Raw genomic sequence first — 23,452 nt, forward strand, 5'->3', positions numbered from 1 at the left:
TCACAGTGAGTGGCTGTGTTGTTTTTTGCCATTTTCTACACCAGATCATTGTTGAGTTTTAACTGCATAGTGTTAGACCAGTGTGGAAATGAAATTGTAATTCCCCACCAACGAGCCCCGGATCAGTGGGTATCTTGTGCTGGGACAAGGGCTTAGCAACACCAAGAATTCAAGAACTATGGATGTGCTTGTTTGGGGTGTGCAGCTGCCTAAGGGCGTGCTCCAGCCTTCTTTAATCGGTCTTCTACACACACCACTGTTAGCCACTTCTCCAGTCTTTTATTTTACAGAAAAGTATGAGAAAGGCATTTTCTGAGTCCCTGGTATCCGGATAGGATCCTCAAATATGAACACTTGTCTGAGTGCATTTTCTGTTGCTGATAACACAATACCCCAGCTTGCGTAAGCAGTATTGTTTTGGCTCATGGCTCTGGTACAAGGTCAAGGCATTTGGCAGTGCCCTTGCTAACAGAGTCCCTAGGCAGTGCAGGGCATCACACGCAAAAGACCGGATCAAACTGGCCTTAACAGCAGGCCCACTGTTAAGACGCTGCATTAATCCACTGAATTCATGGGTGGTTGCATCCATGAAGGCAAAGCCCTAGTCAGCTCTGGAAAGGTCCCATATGACCCCGCTTCCTGGGCCTACAGCCTACCGTTGGCCCTTTCCGTGTTTCTCCGCTGGGCCCGTGTGCCCCTGGGAACCATCTGTGGGGTCTAGTCACCTCATGACACCACTAAAATTGGGTAGGGACCCATCCTTACAGCCTCATTTTAAGTCACTCTAAAGGACTCATCTCTTCATACATTCTAGAATTTGGGGGTTAGGAGTTCAACGTACGGGTTTGGCAACCGTCATCCCTCAAGTTGGGACTTGGAATGTTAACATGAGCTCCCCTCGCCCTCCCCATCCCCAACGCCCAATGCGTCCATTTAAGGAGCAACAGCTGCGGGAACTCCAGGCAGAGCCTTGATCAGGGTTGAACAGAAACCAGGACAAGGGCAAGCTCCCAGGTCTCCAGGCGCAGAGTTCCCCTCCGGTTCCAGCAGGACATAATGAAGGCAGGAGGGTAGTACTGCTTCACAAGTCATCGAGATAGAAAGGGTTGGCTGTGGACTTCGTGCACTACCTCAGTATCGGGGGCCTGCAGCCTTAGTACATACCGCAGCTCACAGACCCGACGTCTTCCCCTTCCCTGCAGAGTGCACAGGGAAGGGCCTCAGTGGGGCACCTGGCAGGCGCTCAGGCAGCCCCCAACCCCCACGGTGCGGGTACTCGCCTAGTGGGGCTTTCTCCCCCAGGGCGCCACGACCTGGATGAACCCCAAGACAGCTCAGAGGGTCTCCTCCAACCCCTGGCTTCCGATGAGTTCAGGAAGAAACAGCTGATGAGGGTGACATTAGCCCTAATGACGGAGGCCAAGCCAAATCCCAAGGAACCGGAGACGCAGCCAGACACTGGCATGGCCATACCAGGGGCAATTTCCTTCACATGCCGGGAGGTCCGTCCATTTCTGCCTCCCGAGGAGTCACTTCAGCCATGGGAAAGCAGAACGCAGGAGAGCTGGAAGCCTCTTCCTCTAAGAAAAAACTAAGTGTTCTCTGGGGCAAGGGAGGAAGCTGACCTAGAAAGGAAAAGGGGGCAGGGGACGCACATAGTTAGACCTTTGAGAAACATTTTAAAAGTTATTTTCGTTTTCACAAGGAAAAAAATGTGTTAACCAGCTTTTTCTGTCACTGGCCGCAATACCTGAGATGATGTATTTACAAAAGAAAGGGTCTATTCTGACTCACCGGTCTAGCCCACTTCTGCGAGCCGCTTGCGCTGGGAGCGGGGGCCAGGCTGAGCACCAACCCCACCCTGGGCAGAGGAAAACGGTTCCCAGGGCAGGTGGAAAGGCAGAGCGAGGAAGGCGCGCACCCAGTGAGGTCACTTCCTCCCACCGGACCCCCACCCCTTAAAGCTTCCAGTGTCTTCCAGCAGTAGCAGGGTCTGGAGATCAAGCCTTCCCACACACTACCCTTGTAGATCCGAACAGTGGCCAAAGATCACTGTTGTTGAGATGATGCATGTCTGGTTCATTTACTTTTAGAAAACTCAGTAAAATACGGAATTCTTGCAGGACAGTGATGATCAAAGGGACTTTTAATTCATATACGTAAAGAGTAGCAGTCGAAGTCTCCGAACAGGACCACAGTTTACCCCAACAAAATTACTAACAGACTGATTGATGTAAACACCTTGGAGACAACTTCCTGGCAGAGCAAGTTCAAAAATTAATCCATACAGCATAATTCTTCAAAACTAGAAGGTTTAAGGGAAGGTGTGCTTATGAAGGGTCACAGAGTCTTTTGGGATGACATACCTATTAGCTTGATTACAGAGATGGCCGTACATCAAAATCTATCAAATTATGTTTCGTGTATGCAATTTATTCTAAGTGAATTATACCTCAAAATACTTTTAAATTGTTTGACCTTTTTCCCCAGTGCTGTGAATTGAATTTAAGGTCCCACACGCTAGGTAAGAGCTCTTACTGAGCTGTATTCCCAGCCCTAAATTGGCTTTGTTTTTGACAAACAGTAAGTCAGGGCCGTGCATGGTGGCACAAGCCTTTAATCCCAGCACTCGAGAAGCAGGTTGCTATAAACTGCAGGCTAGCCAGGGATACACTGTTAAAAAAAAAAAAAAAAAAAAAGCCGAATGCAGTTGAGGACTGCTGGCCTAAATCTACTCATGACACTACCACAGCGGCCACTTACAGTCTGCCCTTGCCAGCAGGGGACAGACTGTCCTTTAATCCTGAGAGATGAATTTGCTGAGCTGAAAGTGGTTAATTCAAGCTGCCTGCCTGGCCTCAGGAATGACTATTGGGTCCTCTGGGCTTCAGAAACTGTGTCTTCCTGTACAGGTCCAGATAATAAGTGTTTTAATCTTTGTTTTTGTTTTTGAGACAGGCTTTCTATGTAGTCTTGGCTGTCCTGGAACTTACTATGTAGACCAGGTTGGCCCTGAACTCACGGAGATCTGCCTCTGCCTCTGCCTCTGCCTCTGCCTCTGCCTCTGCCTCTGCCTCTGCCTCTGCCTCTGCCTCCTCTGCCTCTGCCTCAAAGGAGAGCATCACTATACCTGGCTAAGTGTTTTAGTCTTTGCAGACAATTCCTATTACAATTTCCTTAAAACTTTGTAAGAGCAGCCATAGAATTCATACATAAATGAATAAATATGACCATGCTCCAAAAAACCGTTTATAGACACAAATGTGAACTTTATATATAAGGCATGTGATCAAAACAGTTTATTTTTTTTCAGCCATCTGAAACATAAAACACAGGGCTGGGGATGTAACTCAGTGGTAGAGTGTGTGCCTAGCATGTTCCAGAGAGACTCTTGGCTTCCACCCCAATACTAAGGAAGAAAAAGAAAAAAGATAACGTATAAACCATCCTTTTTTCAGTACGTGCAGCGTGAGAAAAGAGGTGTCAGTTTTCTGACCCAGCTCTGGGAAATCTCTCTACATGGAAGCATAAGGAAAATATATTTCTCCTTCAAAATAAACACTAGAGAAAATGGAACACTTTTCTTTAGATCAGCACATGTATTTAATAGTATTACATGAGAATCTACACTTTATCAAAACGTGTGGAAAATAGTACATTGAAAAGAATAAGATCAAGACTCAGAATCCATGGTAACCAGGTCACCATTTTCTTACTTCACTCAGTGTTTGTTTGCTTGAGACAGGTCTGTAGCCCCAGCTGGCCTTGAATACAGTATGTAGCCATGGATGGTGATCTTGAACTCTTGGTCTTACTGCCCCCACCTTCCAAGTGCTAGAGTCACACGTGACTGCTGCCCCCTGCTCCATGTCTTTAAGGTGTTTAAATATGGGGGATTCTGGGGTTGGGTCTTTGTCTAAAGCAGTAATTAGCTGTGCTCTCAGCCTCTGAGCCCTATAAATGCTCTCTCCCATACTCCAGAGCAGCGGTTCTCAACCTGTGGGTCAACCTTTTCACAAGGGTCACGTATTAAACATCCTGCATATCATATATTTACATTACAATTCATATCAGTAGCAAAATTACAGTTATGAAGTAGCAACAAAATTACTTTATGGTTGGGGTCACCACATGAGAAACTGTTTTAAAGGGTCGAAGCATCAGGAAGGTTGAGAACCACTGGGCTAGAGACTCGTTCTTCTATTTACTAACAGCTCTGAGTCCCTAGTTATAAACAGCACAAGATGAATGCTGAGTGCTAGGCTACCCCCCTCTTTTGGTCCCCAAGGAATGAGTGGGTCACAAGACAGAATTCATTTTCCAGTAACCGTTGTGATGTTTATTTCTGGTTTGCCATAGATTCAAGGTTCTTTGGTGGTTTATGGATCAGAGAGGCCAGGCTGAGACAGCCAAGGACAGAACCAGCATACATGCTGCAAACCTCGAGGGCGGGGTGGTTCAGAGTGGGTTCCAGTGGAAGGGTCTAGGTCCACGTTCTCCCACCTTGTCTCTTGCTCTCTGACACACTCAAAGGTTTCTTCTTCGCCCCAGCAACAGAACTTTCCAGGCTCTGAAAGGCTCACCAGGATCTGCCCTCCAACATGAAGGCTGGACTTATTCATGCCTTGGAAAGCAGGTCTTGGCACTCGACTTCCAGATCCCTTCCAGATCCACCCCTGACTGTGACTCCGGGAAAAGCACTCATGCCCCAAGGACCTCCAGTGAGCGTCTATGGTGTAGGAATGTCTCCTTTCGAGACTAATTGCAAAGGTCAACTAATTATGAGCGATGCGTACATTATGCATACTTGTGCACACATAAAGCAGGAGGTCTTCACAGGCTTCACTATTATGCTCTATTGTTCTAACTTGGGCCACATTCTCTATGCCAGAAATGTCCAGTTCCCCACAAAAAGTAGCGTCACCCTGGTCTAAGGATAGGGAAGATTCTGTTCTTGAAACTAAATACTGCTGTTGAAAAAAAATCACTTTTCCTCTAACAATATAGATAACACTGAACTAGGATTTATAGGCATAGACAAATAAATTACTTTTAAAATAAAAGTACAGCCGGGCGGTGGTGGCTCACGCCTTTAATCCCAGCACTCGGGAGGCAGAGCCAGGTGGATCTCTGTGAGTTCGAGGCCAGCCTAGGCTACCAAGTGAGTTCTAGGAAAGGCGCAAAACTACACAGAGAAACCCTGTCTCGAAAAACCAAGAAAAATAAATAAATAAATAAAATAAAAGTACATTCCTACACATTTTAATTTGACCATTTCCCCAGTAAAGTATAATACAGTGGACTCTTACTCATGGCTTTTTTTTTTTTGAGCTTTCTATTACCTATAGTTCAGAAATAGAAGATTCCAGAAACAAATAATTACTAAAATTTATGTTGTGGTTCTAATTCTCCTGATTTTTTTTTTCCTTCATTCTTTAACATCGAGTCTCATGTAGTCGAGGCTGTCACCAAACTTAGTACATAGCCAAGGCTAGCACTGAACTGCTCCTTCTCACTCTCCTTTCCCAGGTGCTGGGCTACAGCATTGGGCTCTTCTACTCTTTGAATGCCAAGGACATTGCCAAGGCTACCAACCTCGGGGCTGCGGGCAGCTGGGCAACTACCACAAGCCCATCAACATCTCAGGCTGCAATGAACTCTATTTCATTGCTCTGAGTGCCACTTTAGGGGAGGACAATGGTTTAATTCCTTTTTGTGTGAAGAACTGAAGTAAGACTTAGTCCTTTACATTTTAGATATGGTTTTAAGATTTTATTTTATGTGCATGAATATTTTGCTTACATGTATGAACTCTGTACATTCCTGCTGCTGCTGGAGGCCAGAAGAGGGCACTGGACCCCCCTGACCCCCCTGAAACTGGAGTTATGGACAGTTGTAAGCCGCCATCTGAGTGCTAGGAACTGAACCACGGTCCTCTGCAAGAGCAGTGAGTGGTCGTAGATAGAGTCATTTCTCCAATGCCTTAAATATGTTTTAAAGCATAAACAGTGAACTTTCTGCCCAGTTACTTCTATGGAAAGTCTTTGTAGGAGTTCAGAGCATGATGACCACACTCCCTTCATGAAGAACGTATTTCAGAGTTTTGGAATATGTCTGCAGTCACTGAGTCCTTCTTTTTCTATGGCAGTGCTAAGGTACATACTCAGTAAAAGTCAAGTGAATAAGCAGTCAGTTTTAATGTCCACCAAGTGAGAGAAGCCCCACTGTGGTTTCTCTTTCTTAGAGAGAGAGAATGAGAAGAAATGAGACAGACAGAAAGAAAAGACTATTAAAGGCTACCTTCAACATTCAACCTGCAAGTCCTTATCTTCTCTCCGTCTCTACTGCCTCCTGTTCTTAGATTCTGACTCTTCCTTAACTCCTGAATTTCTAGCCTAGCCAGCAGTTGGCTGCATCACGAACATCATGTCAACACAGGAAGCCCGCTGCATACAGATGGCTCCTGCCTCTTAGCTGAACTGCAAGCTGACCCTGCAGGCCCTCTGAGAAGCCACTTCTGGAAGGTTTTTCTTAAAGGCCGTCACAGCTTCTACAGAGAAATCAACCCTTCTTAACTTGTCCTTCCTACAGGGCTATAAATAAACAAGTGTTCGCCATATTTCACCATGGACAATAAATATAACGAAGTGTCTACTACAGAGACACAAAACTGTTTTCAGCACACTCTGCAGACGTTTTATGCACCCTTTTCTCTATTAATGAGCATCAGTTGAATAAGCAGTGTTTTCTTTTGTCTTGAAAATTCCAAGAACCCGGGTCTTTTAGTAAATATGTGGAGCACAGAGCAAGGCCCCTGGGAAGGGTTGATAATTGTGCTGTGCCCAGCAGGAGTCAGTTTTGTATTTTAACTCCCACTGTCTGGTACTGAGTCACAGGCCCAAGAGGTCCCTCCACACACAGCCCATTATCTGTCCTTTGAGCAGTAACCGAAGGAAGCGCCATTTCTGGCAGAGCCATTCAGGGAACCCTTCAGGATCCCGCTCTCCATCCTCTCTCGGCTGAACAGTGTGTCCTGGTCGCTTTCAAACTCAGACTCTGACACCATCAGGCTAGAGTTGTGCTCCGTGCTCCGGTGCTTGATACCTGGGGAGAAGCAGGAAGAACATGAAGACAGGACCACTCCCCTCAGCTGTTCTTTTGGCTGTGTTCCTGCTCTCTGGGCCTTCAAAGCAGTCACCTACATGGCAGGTGGGTTGGCATGACAGCGGCTTTGGGTGTTACCCTTGAACTTGAACTTGACACCAGCTTCATGACCCCTGACAAGGTACCTAAACTCTTCCCATCTATTGGAAGGTGACAAAGCTCTCACCCACAGGTTTATGGTGAGGATGGAATGAAATTGCCCCTGTGAAGCCCTTCACCCAGCTTTTAGCACAAAGTGGGCACAGGACACATAACTGCCACAGTGGTCTTCGAAGTTTAACCCCACCAAGTATTTTTGATAAATGATTTGATTTCTGGGATATATAAGATATGACCCCTAATATCAACCAACTGATAGTGTCTAACATGAAAATATGAAGGTTTGGGGGGCGTACAGGGCCATGGCACGCATGTGGAGGCCAGGGGATACAGTGAGAGATGGTTCTCTCCAAATTCCACCAGGCATAGAACCTATGCTGTCAGGCTTGGAGATAAACACCTCTACCCACTGAGCCACCTCGCCAGTACTAATGCTTCAGAATTTTTCAAAGGAACTTACAGTGTCTAGCTAAGGAGTTAAAACATGGATCCTTGACATGATGGCTCAAAATATCTAAGAAATAAAACTCTTACATGAATCAAGAGGATACAAACGTCTCCTGAGAGCTGGGATTCATCCTGTGATGGTCCAAATAGGATGGATTTAAACTAAGAGGGATGTTGAGGTAGGAGAACAGAAGGAGGGCATAGGACATTTAGAAGCGTCCAGAAGAACTTACAGGGGGAAAAAGTGTGGAGCAAATGACAAGTAGGAAACAGGGAATGCTGTGGGATGTCGTTCTGTATGCTGTGAATATGTGTTTCTCTGATTGGTTGATAAGTAAAATGCTGATTGGCCAGTAGCCAGACCGGAAGTATAGGTGGGCAAGCAGATGAGGAGAATTCTGGGAAGAGGAAGAGCTGAGTCAGGAGTCGCTAGCCAGACACAGAGGAAGCAAGATGACAAGGCAGAACTGAGAAAAGGTACCAAGTCATGTGGCTAAACACAGATAAGAATTATGGGCTAATTTAAGTGCAAGAGCTAGTCAGTAATAAGATTGAGCTAATGGTTGAGCAGTTAAAATTAATATAAGCTTCTGAGTGATTATTTTATAAGCGGGTCATGGGTAGGATGGGAGAACTCCCAAAAGTTGTCCTCTGACCTCCACACACCTGCTGTGGCATGTGTACATCTCTGCCCTGGAATAAATAAATAAGATGTAAGCCAGGCAGTGGTAGCACACACCTTTAATCCCAGCACTAGGGAGGCAGAGGCAGGTGGATCTCTGTGAGTTTAAGGCTAACCTGGTCTACAAAGTGAGTTCCAGGATAGCTATAACTGTTACACAGAGAAACCCTGTCTCCAAAAACAAACAAAAAATAAACAACAACAACAACAACAAAAACCCACAGAAAAAGAAAGAACTAAGTTACCTACAAACCCAGAATTAAGAAAACTCATAGAATCAGCACTGAGCAGCCTCAGAGGGGCAGAAAAAGCACATTAAGTAATAGTTAATATGTGAGCATCCAAAGGTTAACTGAAGTGGGTGGGAGGTGTCCTGAGCATAAGGGCCAATACACTTTGAGAAGACAAATTTCTGTAAACACCTCAGCTGACGGAGCTGATGGGAAATGGTTCTTTTTTAAAGGCTAGATGTCCTGCTGCTGCATCTCTGGCCATATGTAAAGGGAACAGCAATCAGAGATAAGCCAGGGTGAAAGTGCATGGTGGGTCATATGACCCACCGCCCTCTAACCCAGCCTAGAAAAGAACCAGGCACGGGGGTCACCTCCATGGAGGAGAAGTCTTGGTCCTGGGGTCACTTGGCAGAGGCTCAGCCTTCAGTAAGTACTTGCAGTCCCTCACCCATTACTGTCTCAGAGTACTTGTCAATTTTCATTAACTTTCTAATAGAGTTGCCATGAGCCTGTTCTCAGGCAGCCTGCCCCCCCCCCCCCCACACACACACACAGGGCTGAGGCCTTTGTCTTTCCTTGCAGACTCCCAGGCTTGCTCTTCCAGCCTGATTGGACTGTTGATTCCACCTCAGTCTCCGTGTCACCCAGCTGAACGTTCTGCCCAATGCCTAGATAGGGTGTTCCAAAGTGTCAGGCAGTTGTCTTACCGTATTTGGGCCTCAGTTCCATTCTCTCCTGTTCGTCCATATTGTCTAGGATGGTGTACTTGGTTTTCTTCCTTATCTTAGTCCTTTTCCGTCTGAAAGGAACAATAAAATGATCAACTCAAATGCTCAGAATCATACCTGGGATCTTTCCCACCTAACTAAAGGGTTCACTTGAAACTCAGTCCCTTCAAGCAATGCTCAACACCTTTATACAGCCCAGGCAGCTTTTCCCCATGAGCAATGTCTCACTCAGAAAGATGTGGGTGAGAAAGATTCCCCAGATCAGGGCTGACCAAGAATGTTCAAAGAATGAAACCAGCACCCCAAGGGAGGGGCACGCAGAAGAAGTGATAAGACAGTGAAGCCCCACAGTTATCGTAGAAATAACTCCATCTTTCATTTTTCCCACAAGATGTAAAAACTGGGCTGATCCTTTGTGTCTCATGCTAAGCTGCAAAGTATGACTCAAAAACACTCATTAAAACTACCCTAAACTCAGGAAGCAGAGACAGACAGATCTCTGTGAGTTTGAAGCCAGCCTGGTCTACATAGAAAGTCCTAGAACCAGGGCAACATAGTGAGATGCTGTCTCAAAACAGACAAACCACGACCCTAAGCATCAGTCAACTTGTTCTGATCAGATCATGTCACTAAGAGCAAGGGTTTCTTACTCTCACTTTAGTGCTTGCTAGATGGAGGCTTTGAGAATATTGCTTAAGACTTCTGTGTCCCGTGCCCTCCCCTCCAGAAGATTCCCTTTCTCCTGGGGTTGCTGGGAGGGCCAAATACAACAGGACAGTTAGAGCTGTCACTATGAATCAAAATGGCAATTGTTCAGTAGATGTTCAAGGTCAGCACCGTTCACTTCCTGTACACAACCCCGAGATGTAGATGTGTAAAGCCACATTCAGTAGGGACCCTATCCCACATGGTTCTGGGGACTTAATGAGTTTGGGCCTCTTTCTAAGGTCTTGGCTCTTCCACCATGCCTGCTGCTGGGAATGCAGTCATAAGAAAAACTCAAATACATTAAGGGTAACTTATGGAAACAGCTATAGTTTTAGTATGCCATTTTAAAAGCCCATCTTTAGACACAAAGTGTTTCGTATAGGAACATGAGTCCACTACTCTCTTCTGAGGTCTGATATCTTTCCTCACAAATCTCCTCATGAGGGCTGAACACGGGATTCTGGGAGATTCTGATAATGGGGCAGCCCAGGGGCTTCTCAGAAGTCATCTCCTTTGGGGGAAAAATAAGAAGAAAAATCTAAAACAAAAGTTCCCTTGGGTGTGCCATTGCCTCTCTTCAATTTTAGGTGGACTAAAGGAGTTAGACTGATCTAATTGTTGCTTCATATAACCAAGTCTAAAAATCAGACCACACATTTCTAGAATGTTTTTCTCGGCTGAAACATGTAAGGCCACCTGGACACTGCTCTGGTGAACATGTGAGACAAACAGAGATTACTATTAGATTTGGGAGTGGGGATTTGGCTCAGGGGTTGAGTACCTACCTAGCACATGCAAGACACACACACACACACACACACACACACACACACACTGTATGTATATGTATATATATAATTTGATATAGAATTATAGGCCTTGCTATGCTAGAAGGTGAGGGAGCATCAATGAGAAAAAGCTGCCTCCAATATTGACCCATTTACTTAGATGCACATGCCTAGAAGTGGAAAGTGCCCATGAAGTCCAGTTTGTCTTAAAAACTGGCTGTCAGTTAGTCAGTTAAAGAGTGAGACAAGTCCAAGCAAACAAGCCTGAGGCTGTCCATCACCCCAGCGAAGGGTCTTCTTTTCTCACAAAGAACAAGCACATTAGGTACCTCCTGCAGCAGCAGATGCACAACCAAGTCACAGCTCCAGTTAGCACTGTCAGGATCAATGCCAGCGCTGCCACGTAGAACACACTCCACTCTGTAAAACGAGAAGGCCAGAGGTAAGTGATAAGCACATTTGCGCTTGGATTTTTTTATTCATTTATTATATGCATTAATTATATATAGTTTATATTGTGTTTATGTATATATATATTGTGGTGGTATTGTGTTCCCCAAAATATTGTGTACCTTAATAAACTTATCTGGGGTCAGAGAACAGAAAAGCCACAAGATACTTAGGCTAGAAAATGTTAGCACACGCCTTTAATCCTAGCATTCCAAAGACAGAAATCCCTCTGGATCTCTGTGAGTTCAAGGCTGTATTGGAAACAGCCAGGCATGTGACACATGCCTTTAATCCCAGAAAGCAGCCTTTAATCCCAGGGAGTGGTGGTAGAAAGCAGAAAGGTTTATAAGGCGTGAGGACCAGAAACTAGCAGCATTTGGCTGGTTAAGCATTTGGCTGGTTAAGCATTCAGGCTTTCTAGCAGAAGTTCAGCTGAGAGCCATTGGGATGAGGACACAGGAGCTTCCAGTCTGAGGAAACAGGACCAGCTGAGGAACTGGCAAGGTGAGATAGCTGTGGCTTGTTCTGTCTCTCTGATCTACCAGCATTGACCCCAATAACTGGCCTCGGGTTTGATTTTATTAATAAGAACTTTTAAGATTCATGCTAATATATATATTATAAGTGTGTGAGAAAAAGAGAGAGGGGGGGGGGCATTGTGATTTTTCTCTCCAAAGAGACTGACGGGCACCAGCCTGGGCTGTGGGGCAAGATTGTGATTCCTGTGGCTGGTTCCTGCTTGGGCTGACTCCTAGCAGTGTGGGCCACATTTCCCATTTTGTATTATCCCAGTAGGGGGTGTGCTCTCATAAGGTCCCAACATCCTAAGCCACATGAGGTACAGTCTGGGGGAAAGTCTCAGAGCAGTTGCTTCTTAGCACGGCCCGTCACAGAGAGCAGAAGTGCCCTGCCAAATCTCTATCTCTCAGGAGGTTTTGCAGATAAGTCTCAGGAGACAGACTGGGCCAAGGTTTTAATGTACAACCAAGTGAGCTGGTTCACTTGGCTTCAGGTAAGAACTGGGCCAAGGTTTTAATGTACAACCAAGTGAGCTGGTTCACTTGGCTTCAGGTAAGAATGGGGTTGGATGGTTCTGGATGCTAAGCCAGGAAGAGATGAGTGTCTTCAAGAACCATACCAGAAGCCACCATTACACACACACACACACACACACACACACACACACACACACACACACTCACCACAGTTGCTCTCGCCATCCCACATATAACGCTGTATGAGGTTCTCCATCCACAGTTGGGAGCAAATGCAGCGTTTTGTGATGGGGTCACAGTGGCCATGACCTGAACACTTGAGAAGGCATCCTGGAAAAGAGGTGCAGAGATACGGTTACCACGGACAAAAGGAGGTCCCCAATTTTCCACTTTCATAGTAGTGAATGGGTGAATTAAAAATCTCTTAAGAAGTTGAGCATGGGCTGCGTGCCTTTGATCCCTGCATTCAGGAGGCAGAGGCAGGTGGATCTCTGAGTTCAAAGCCAGCCTGGTGTAGTAGTTTGAAAGAAAATGCCCCCCAAAGGCAGTGGCACTATTAGGAGGTGTGGCCCTGTTGGAGTAGGTGTGGTCTTATTGGAGGAAGTGTGTCACTGTGGAGGTGGGCTTTAAGATCGTATATATGCTCAAGCCATAGCCAGTGTCTCAGATCACTTCTTGTTGCCTGAGTCAAGATGGAAGAACTCTCAGCTCCTTCTCCAGTACCATGCCTGCCTGCACACTGTCACAGTCCCAGCCGCCATGCTCCCTGCCATGACAATAATGGACTAAACCTCTGAACTGTAAGTGAGCCACTTCAATTGAATGTTTTCCTTTGTAAGAGTTGCTGTGGTCGTGGTGTCTCTTCACAGCAAGAGAAACCCTAACTAAGACACCTGGTCTACAAAGCGAGTTCCAGGACAGCCAGGGGTCCACAGAGAAGCCCTGTTTTGAGAAAACAAAACAAAACAAATCTCTTATGAGCCAAGCATGATAGCATACACCTAAAATCAGCACTCAGGAGGCTGAAGCAGGAAGATTGCAGCAGGCTTGAAGCCAGCCTCCACTACACAGCAATGACCAGGCCAGCCTCCGCTACACAGCAATGTCCAGGCCAGCCTCCGCTACACAGCACTGTCCAGGCGAGCCTCCGCTACACAGCAATGACCAGGCCAGCCTCCGCTACACAGCAATGTCCAGGCCAGCCTCCGCTACACAGCACTGTCCAGGCGAGCCTCCGCTACACAGCAATGACCAGGCCAGCCTCCGCTACACAGCAATGACCAGGCCAGCCTCCGCTACACAGCAATGTCCAGGCCAGCCTCTGCTACACAGCACTGTCCAGGCCAGCCTCCGCTACACAGCAATGTCCAGGCCAGCCTCTGCTACACAGCACTGTCCAGGCCAGCCTCCGCTACACAGCAATGACCAGGCCAGCCTCCGCTACACAGCAATGTCCAGGCCAGCCTCCGCTACACAGCACTGTCCAGGCGAGCCTCCGCTACACAGCAATGACCAGGCCAGCCTCCGCTACACAGCAATGACCAGGCCAGCCTCCGCTACACAGCAATGTCCAGGCCAGCCTCTGCTACACAGCACTGTCCAGGCCAGCCTCCGCTACACAGCAATGTCCAGGCCAGCCTCTGCTACACAGCACTGTCCAGGCCAGCCTCCGCTACACAGCAATGACCAGGCCAGCCTCCGCTACACAGCAATGTCCAGGCCAGCCTCTGCTACACAGCACTGTCCAGGCCAGCCTCCGCTACACAGCAATGTCCAGGCCAGCCTCTGCTACACAGCACTGTCCAGGCCAGCCTCCGCTACACAGCAATGACCAGGCCAGCCAGGACAACACGGAAGACCTGTCTCAACTCTCATCACCACCACAGCAGTAGCAAACATTCTCACCATCTAAGAGCTCATCAGGAAGCAAATTTAGGGGAAAGCCAATCCATCTCATAGGAAGAGCCTTACCATTTACTGCAGTAATAACCTCTAAGAGCACGTGCAAAGGGAACAACTGGGAGTGCAGGTGGTTTGTCTTTACTGTAACATCATTTAAAACCGTTCCTACAGCCGGGCGGTGGTGGCGCACACCTTTTAATCCCAGCACTCGGGAGGCAGAGCCAGGCGGATCTCTGTGAGTTCGAGGCCAGCCTGGGCTACCAAGTGAGATCCAGGAAAGGCGCAAAGCTACACAGGGAAACCCTCTCTCGAAAAAAAAAAAAAAAATCATTCCTACAGTGGGGCGGTGGTGGCATACACCTTCAATCCCAACACTCAGGTGGCACAGCCAGGCAGATCTCTCTGTGAATTCGAGGCCAGCCTGGTCTACAGAGCAAGGTCCAGGACAGGCACCAAAACTACACAGAGAAACCCTGACTCAAAAAAAAAATCATTCCTACAGTCCACAGGTAGATGAGGAGTTGTATGATTACAGAACACGTCCAGGGAGGAAAACCAGGCAGCCATAAATGTCTTATGGAAAAGAAATTCTAAAGGATTTGGGGAAGTAATAATGGTATGATTTAAAGTTTAAAGACATATTACAAGAGCTATGATGTAACTCAGTGGTAGAGCACTCTGCCTAACGGGTGTAAGACACCAGATTGAGTCCCCAGCAACACACAGATACACACTCACATACACAGCATACTAAAAAATCAAATCATCTTGATTGCATTATATTTCCTAAAGATGGTGCAACTAGGAAGAAATATATGGGAATAGCAACAAAAGTTATATTTGGTCCATGGGAATTCTAAACTCTACAAACTAGAGGATTGTTTTCTTCTTCGTCCCTTGCAGAATAGTTCAATTTTTCTAAAATAAATAAATCACTGCCTTGGGATCTTAGAAAAACAGAAGATTCTACTTTGAAAAAAAATCAAGTTACCAAGTTACTCAGTGTTATGAATGAGAAAGTCAGTTACAACTAACACATATTTGAAACAAAGTAAATTTGTGCAAACATCGTCATATCCTGGGAACTTGAGGTGACTACTCCATTAACATTTGCTCGTGAGCTGAGGACGAGGACCATGGAACTACCAATCAGTTTGGTATCTTAAAGGGACAAGCAGAGCTAAGAAACGCAGTGACCACCGGAAGACACGTATAAGCTATCTTACAGTGGCGGGAGAAATTATTGAAACCATGATGTATGACACCACTGTTCTCCAGTTTCTTTCCAAGACAGGAGTAGTTGGCAAATGTGTCACAGAAAACCTACTGGAGATATGAATGTAGAGTCCCTGGGGGGCAGGGTCAGGGGGAGGGGAAGGAAAACACCTGTATAAGATACCATTCTTGTTTCTGGGGCCAAATTCCTGAATTTAAAGGGGGAAGGACAACAGTTCCACGGCTCAGAGAAGGCATGGCCAGGAGATGCGAGGCAGCTGGTCACACTGATCTACAGTCAGGAAGCAGGGGAAGCAGATGGCGGTGGGGTGAATGGCTAGGAAACCCCAAGAGCTTCCCACAGGGGTCCACCTCCTTCAGCAAAGCTCCAACTCCTAAGAGTTCCATAATCTTCCAAACAGTGTTCAGAGATACTGTGGGGGACATTTTGCATTCAACCACAGCAGTGTCCACGCTGTGCCTATAAAACTCCGGTAACTGGCAAGTCTGCTTTTTGTTTGTTTGTTTGTTTTGTTTTTAATTAGAATATTTCCATGGGAGACGTACCTGCTGTGTCTATCCTCAAGACCTTGAAAAGTAAGAAGGTTGCCTTCTCCTTTGAAAGCCGCCTGTGCAGATTCCGGACCACATCAGCAGCTCTGAAAACCTTGAAAGGTGGCCCACTCTGTACATAAAATACAATCACAGTGCTGTAGAAGAGACAATGAGAGGACGGTCACATGATCAGACAGTGGCCGGCACAATGTACCAACTCAGCCATCTGATCTGCGCAGTTGGGAAGGGAGACCACTGCAGCTCTGCGGCTGGTTCATTCACTTAGCATTTTTTAACTGTTGCGTGCATCATGATTCATTTTATGGCCAAATAATACTCCATTATATGTATGAATATCTCTTTGTGTGTGCATAAATAATTTGTATAATTTGTTTGTAGTTGGGTGTACATGTGGAGGTCAAAGGTCAACTTTGGATGTCATTTCTCAGAAGCCATCCGACTTGTTTTATGAAACGGGATCTTTTTTTTTTTTTTTTTCTTTTTCTCTGTGTAGCTCTGGCTGTCCTGAAACACACTCGAAAGACTAGGCTGCCCTCGAACTCAGACATCTGCCTGTGTCTGCCTCCTGAGTGCTAGGATTAAAGGCGTGCACCACCCCTGCCTGGCTAACAGGGTCTTTCTTTAAAGAAAAAAAAAAGGATTTACTTGTTCATTTATGCATTTATTTCACGTGTGTGGCAACATGTGCATCTGTGTACTACTTGAGTACCTGGTGCCTACAGAAGCCAGAAGAGGGCATCAGAATCCCTAGGACTGGAGCTACAGAGAGCTGTGAGATGCCTTATGGGTGCTGGGAAGCAAATCCAGTGAAAGGATGATAAACAGCTGCTGGTGGTGGCACTGGTTAACTGCAGAAAGGTCACAGGAGCCTCGGCTATGACTGCCTAGTCACAGAGAGCTTTATTGGGAGGAAGAGGGGGTAGGGTACAAGAGAACCAAGCCTGGGAAGGAGCATGTGCAGAGGGCAGAGAGAAAGATGGTGGGGAAGAGACAGAGCAGAGAGAGAGCAGAGAGAGAGGGTGGGGTCTGCAACCGGCTCTTAAGGTGCAGATTGTGTGACCAGCCGGCCGTACTTAGTCACCAGCGCGCACTGATGACCCGGGACCCTGAAGTGCGCATGTGCAATCATGTAGCTGGAGTGAGGGCAGAATTCTAACACCGGGTCTTCTGAAAGTCAGTCAGTGCTCTTAACTCCTGAGCCATCTCGACAGACCCCGTGAACAGAGTCTTTCACTGGAGCCCTGGGCCTCGTTGATCAACCTAGTGAGCCCCAAAGACACACACACACACACACACACACACACACACACACACACACACACCCCTCCCCATCCTCCGATTCCCTGGGCTGGGATTACAAGCATGCACCCCCATAGTAGATTGAATGAGAGTGCCCTGCATAGGCTCGCATATTTGAACACAGTGATCCCGGGTGGTAGTGCTGTTTGGGGATTGTGGGTGGTTCAGTCTTGCTGAAGGAAGTGCATCACTGAGAAGAGGCTGTGAAGTCCATAGCCTACTCCGCTCCGCTCGGGTCACTCCCGCTTTATGTTTGTGGCCGAAGATGTGACTCCTCAGCTTCCTGCTCCCTCCATCATGCCTGCTGCTTGCTGCCATACCTCTGACATGATGGACTCTTATCTCTCGAGAACTCTAAGCCCAAAATAGACCTTTTCTTCCAGAAGTTGCTTTTTTGGTCATGGTATTTCACCACCACAACAGGAAAGCTACTACTACAGCCACTACCGTGTCCAGTTTTCCCCCCTTATATTTATTTGTGTTGGAAAGTGGTGCATACATGCCACAGTCCATGCATGGAGGTCAGAGGACGGTTCTCTCCTTCCACCCTGAGGGTCCAGGGATTAAACTCAGGTCACCAGGCCCATAGCAGGTGTTTTTACTTGCTGAGCCATTTTGCTGGCCCCTTGTCCAGACTTTTACCTGAGTTCTGGGGATCAAGCTCAGGTCTTTATGCTTGCGTGGCAAAAGCATTAGCAATGTAGCTCTGTCCCCAGTCCCCATAGGTCACTTCTGTCCACTGGTGGACGACATTTAGGTCGTTTACACTCCGGCAGTCATGAATCTATGCTGTGACTGTGCACAGATACTGTCTTATGTGGATGTACATTTTTTATCCCCCTCAATAATGGTCTAGGTAACGAATTCTATAACTGCGTTTTTTCACAGTGGCTGTTTGTTCCACTTGACATCTGTACCAGCAACACACAGAGCTCCAAACAGTGGCCACAATTATAGCCATCCCATAGGTGGGCAATGAACAGGGTTTTTTCTTTAAGGTTGATTTATTATGTATACAGTGTTCTGCCTACATGCCACAAGAGGGCATCAGATCACATTACAGATGGTTGTGAGCTACCATGTGGGTGCTGGGAATTCAACTCAGGTCCTCTGGAAGAGCAGTCAGTGCTCTTAACCTCTGAGCCATCTCTCCAGCCTGTGAACAGGTTTTAAAAGAGCAGTGTGTGTGTGTGTGCGTGTGTGTGTGTGTGTGTGTGTGTGTGTGTGTGTGTGTGTGTGTGTGTCTGTCTGTCTGTCTGTCTCTCTGTGTCTATATACACCTAGGCACACACGTACATGTGCTGTGGTGTACACATATGGGGATCAGAGGACAACTTATGAGAGTTGATTCTCCGTCCACCATGTGAGCCCTGATGATTGCACTCAGGTCTAGCTTGGCAGCAGGAAGCCCCACCTTGCTAAGCCATCTTCCAGCCTCATGAGTTGTTGTTGTTGTTGTTGTTGTTTTGTTTTGTTTGTTTTTTTTTCCTGGAGCTGAGGACCGAACCCAGGGCCTTGTGTTTGCTAGGCAAGCACTCTACCACTGAGCTAAATCCTCAACCCATGAGTGGTTTTACTTGGCATTCCCTTTACCAGGACCTGAGGGAGGGGCCTAGAATGACTTGTTCTTACTCTTCTCTTTAAGGATAACAGAAGAATATGAGTGTGATAAAAAAAAATGAACAAGAAAGCAAACAAGGCAAAAGATGACCTGGAAGAGAGCAGAGGAGGCCTGCAGCAAATCTGACTCCCGAGTGAGGCCCAGTGCTGGGTAAGTACTCATCTCTGACTCCTAAGTGAGGCCCAGTGCTGGATAAGTACTAATCTCTGACTCCCGAGTGAGGCCCAGTGCTGGGTAAGTACTCATCTCTGACTCCCAAATGAGGCCCAGTGCTGGGTAAGTACTCATCTCTGACTCCTGAGTGAGGCCCAGTGCTGGGTAAGTACTCATCTCTGACACCTGAGCAAGACCCAGTGCTGGGTAGGTATAATGAGCATGGTAAAAAAAAAAAAAAGTGCCTTTTAGACATCTGAAAATAGCTTAGTCAGGAACCCCACTATACCCAAGGCTTCACTGTAAGACCCTCACTCTATTTTCTAAGATATAGATAGACCAGGCCAGTTTCAAGCTCCCAGAAATGATGGCACCAGCCCCAGGAACTTAAAAGTACAGCCATCTGGTAGCAACTAATTAACAAAAGAGTGCCCCAAATGCCCCACAAAAGCCAGGCCATTTGGTGGTGACTGATTAACCACAGGATGCCCCAGCACTGGAGATGGCACTTCTCAACTCCGGAGACGGGCTGTAAAAGTTCTAACAGAACAAACAGGCAAACTAAAATAAGACAACAAGGAGGCCCAGGAAGATTTAGCCAATTAGAATTGTACCCGTACTAACTCCCCCACAAACTGGAGGGACTCGTGGTTTTTGCCTTTAAAAAGCCAGCCTCACAAAGAAAGAGCAATTCCTCCCTGCCTCACTGCACTGTGACGAGTGAGTGCTTGAGCCGAAACTTGTAACAGAAATAAACCTTGCTTTTGCATTCTGGACATCCTTGGTCTTTGGTGGTCTCTCTGGTGGTGTTTTTGACATAGCAGCACCAGAACCCAGTGACATCACTCACTCAAGATAATCCCATGACACCCACTGGATGGTCTATAAGCAGAGACCAAGAGCGATGCTGCACGCCTGGAGAGATGCCGCCTTCATCTGCCCTGGATCTGGAGAATCTCCAGCAGGATCCTGACACTCAAATCTTCTGTTAGAGACTGGACCTGACCTCCAGCTAAGATACATCACATAGATGAGCAGCCTGGGGGAGACAGGCTTAGGAATGTAGTTAGGAACCTAGAGTGTGAACCTTATGTGATGACCCTCAACATAATAAAATGTAACTTTTGTTATACCAACTATGCGTATCTACCTTCTTGCTTAAGACAGTAGTTCTTGCTGGATGGTGGTGGCACACGCCTTTAATCCCAGCACTTGGGAGGCAGAGCCAGGCAGATCTCTGTGAGTTCGAGGCTAGCCTGGTCTACAGAGTGAGATCCAGGACAGGCACCAAAACTACATGGAGAAACCCTGTCTCGAAAAACCAAAAAAAAAAAAAAAAGACAGTAGTTATCATAGCTGACCTCTGGGTACCATGTGCTGAGCATGCAGCTCCATACCTGACATCTGTGTGGGCCTGGATCTTGAGCACCTTCACGTCTGAGTCTAGCACATTCAGAAGCATAGCCAGCTGCCTCACTAGGGTTTCCTTCTGCTGCTCGGTCAGCTGCTCAACACCAACCTGCAGGATCAGCTCCACCAGGCCATCCTTCTTGGGGTCTGAGGAAAGAGAAGACACAGGATTTTCACCACGAGATCACAGGCTTGGTAAGGCAAGGAGCAGGGTCTGTAGAAGGGTTCAAAGCCAGACTGGACATGTGGCTCAGGAAAGGGGTGCTGGCCCAGTACCCACAGATTGTGGGTTCCATGTCCAGCACAGCAAAAGTAGGTCAAAATAAACAAATACAAGTGTGAAAGAACCCTTGTCTATCTTCTACACCTAGTTTTAGGACTCAGATCATTCTAAAACAGCAGAGAGGTGGGAGTGTAGCACGCGCCTACAATACCAGCACTTGGGGCTGTGGGGGCAAGAGGACCAGGAGTTCAAAGTCATCCTTCCTGCACAGTGAGTTTGAGGCCAACCAGGGACACATGAAACCCTGCCTTAAAAAGAGAGCTGAGCTAGGCGGTGGTGGTGCACGCCTTTAATCCCAGCACTCGCGAGGCAGATCTCTGTGAGTTCGAGGTCAGCCTGGTCTACAGAGCAATATCCAGGACAGGCACCAAAACTACACAGAGAAAGTCTGTCTCAAAAAAACCAAAGAGAGAGGGGGAGGGGTATTGGGGGTAAGAAGGGTGAACACTGCAGAAACCAATAAATTTTCCAAATTTATTCCACTTCATTATCTAGTATTTTTCTCTCAAAAGATAATCAACTATACCCGTGGGCTACATTAAAACTGTGGCACCTCTCACACTTCCTGCTCATGGGCACTACCCAGTCCAGTTTACACTCAGCAGCATCACTATGCTCCCCTCACCGAGGCTGCCCTCCCTCAGCCTGACCATGTTTACTTCATTTTAAATCAGGAAAGCAAAATCTTCCTGCCAGAGGGACCAGCCAAGGGCAGAAGCTAGATACAGAGGACCTCCCACCCCGGTGACCTGGGCTCGGTACACACCTGGTAGCACCTCCACCGTGGCTGTGTCCGAGTCCGAGGCCCCCTGACTGTCAGTGACTAGCAGGTGAAAAGTGTAGACTCCTTCCACCAGATTGGTGAGCTGCAGAGCCACCCCGCTGTCAGAGCCTCCGATGACATCCTGAGGAGGGAAGGGATCCACAGGGCAGCTGTCAGGCTTGTACCCAGTCTCTGAACCTCTTCAGAGCTCTGAGTTCTCATTTTCAGGTGTGTAGGACTTATATGGCTGGGGGGAGCGGGAAGTAGGGGGAAGGGGAAGGAGGGAGATTTTGAATCTTCAGCTCCTCCTTATGTGGAACTCCAGTGGGTACACGGACCAAACGAGATTAGGTAAACAACTTTCCAGGCCAAATGATTAATTAACAGAGGGCAAGAGCTTAGGTTGAAAGCTCCAGGACAAAGCATGGAGTTTTATGGTCTTATTGTTTAATATAGTTTTATAATGTTCTCACCGCATGTCCCCTCATAGCACATTATATCCACCTTCTCAAGTGAACCCAGAGCCTTGGTGGACAGATCACTCATTCTACAGGCCCATAGCTCCAAAGAGTGGGAGAGAAATCTTCTGGAATCTTTTGTCTGTACTTTTTGTCTTTTTGACCAGAATGGATGGCAGTGAAAAATTAGGAATCTGAACTGAAAAACACTGAAATGCATTTAGAAGCTAATCTACTATCTAGCTAGATAGAATTCATTCTAGAAGTACATTAGAATGTACAAGGCATTTTCAGTCCCTTCCCTGTGACTGCACCTTTGGTATATTCACAAGAGTATTTCTGTAGATCTCAAGTCCTTAGCAATGGAGAAAAGGAAGATGTATGGACATTTACAGTCTAAGCGGCAAAGTGATCCAACGGCTTCCAAAAGCTAAAAATCTGTGTTTGTTTGGTGTGAGACTGAGCTCTTTGGCCTTGGCCAAGTCATGTTCCATCTCTATATTTTACTCTCTGCCCCTGTGAAGTGCAAATGGAAATCCCCATGCATCTGATATATCTGATACATGGAGGAAGAAAACCCAAATAGGAAGCTGAGGAAGAGAAGGGCCCCACTGGAAAGCTTGGCTTCCATGTCCCTCATGGTGCCCAACCTTCTGATACTGTAACATAATGTTGTCGTCTATAAATGTATTGGGCTGAATCCACAGCTGTTCTAGGACACAAGAGGCCTGAGCACCATGGGTGGGACACACCTGCATGGATTGCTATCCTACCCAATATCAGATCAGGAAAAGGACTTTACTTAAACCTAATGACAGCCTAATATCTCCAGCTCTCAGAATATTCAAACCCAGAGGACCATGAATCTAATCAGGGAGATGGCGTGGTAAGAGAGAAGTCACATGTTCAAGTCCTAGTCTGCAACTAAGTTCTAAGTTAGAATTTAGAAGGAGGTAATTAGAGTTGAATGAGGTTATAGGGTGGGGCCTCACCCCCAGGATTGGTGTCCTTATAAAAGAAACATGAGAGCAGTTCCCCCACCCCTTTCCTCCTTTCTCACACTGCCACATGAAGATATAGCAAGCAGTTGGCTACCCAGGATACAGAAAGAGATCCCTCACCAAAGGTAAACAGATTGGCACCTTGGTCCTGGTTTTCCAGCCTCTAGAGTTATGAGGAAAAACTGTTCCGTAGTTTAGGCCACCCTGCCTGTGGTCTTTTGTCATAGCAGACCACACTGACTCATCTGTATGAGGTGTACATGCCTGAGGGGTAGCCCCCTTCCAGTACTCACGCCAGCAGCTGGACTCTGGCCATCCCGGATCCACAGATAGGACACAATCCCTTGGTCATCAGTAGACCTTGAACCATCCAAAGTAATGGAATTATTGGGAAGTATAAGAACATGTCTGCCACCAGCCTGGGCTCTGGGAGGACTATTATTTTCTAAGTCAGACACAGCAAAAACAAAAGGAAAG

At 46.9% G+C, this 23,452-nt stretch overlaps 1 protein-coding gene across 1 annotated transcript in view; it reads right to left on the minus strand.

The window, feature by feature from the left end:
• Nucleotides 1-5,872: 5,872 nt before the first annotated feature.
• The window catches only part of Kiaa0319 (KIAA0319 ortholog), a 40,454-nt gene continuing 22,874 nt past the window's right edge, over nt 5,873-23,452 (minus strand). The window contains 8 exon segments of the mRNA XM_059263249.1: nt 5,873-7,104; nt 9,333-9,424; nt 11,179-11,269; nt 12,502-12,624; nt 15,979-16,121; nt 20,458-20,617; nt 21,520-21,658; nt 23,269-23,420. Coding sequence (XP_059119232.1) covers nt 6,926-7,104; nt 9,333-9,424; nt 11,179-11,269; nt 12,502-12,624; nt 15,979-16,121; nt 20,458-20,617; nt 21,520-21,658; nt 23,269-23,420 — 1,079 coding nt within the window. The 3' untranslated portion in view covers nt 5,873-6,925.

The sequence above is a fragment of the Peromyscus eremicus genome, chromosome 5 (assembly GCF_949786415.1).
Source record: "Peromyscus eremicus chromosome 5, PerEre_H2_v1, whole genome shotgun sequence".
Lineage (NCBI taxonomy): Eukaryota > Metazoa > Chordata > Mammalia > Rodentia > Cricetidae > Peromyscus > Peromyscus eremicus.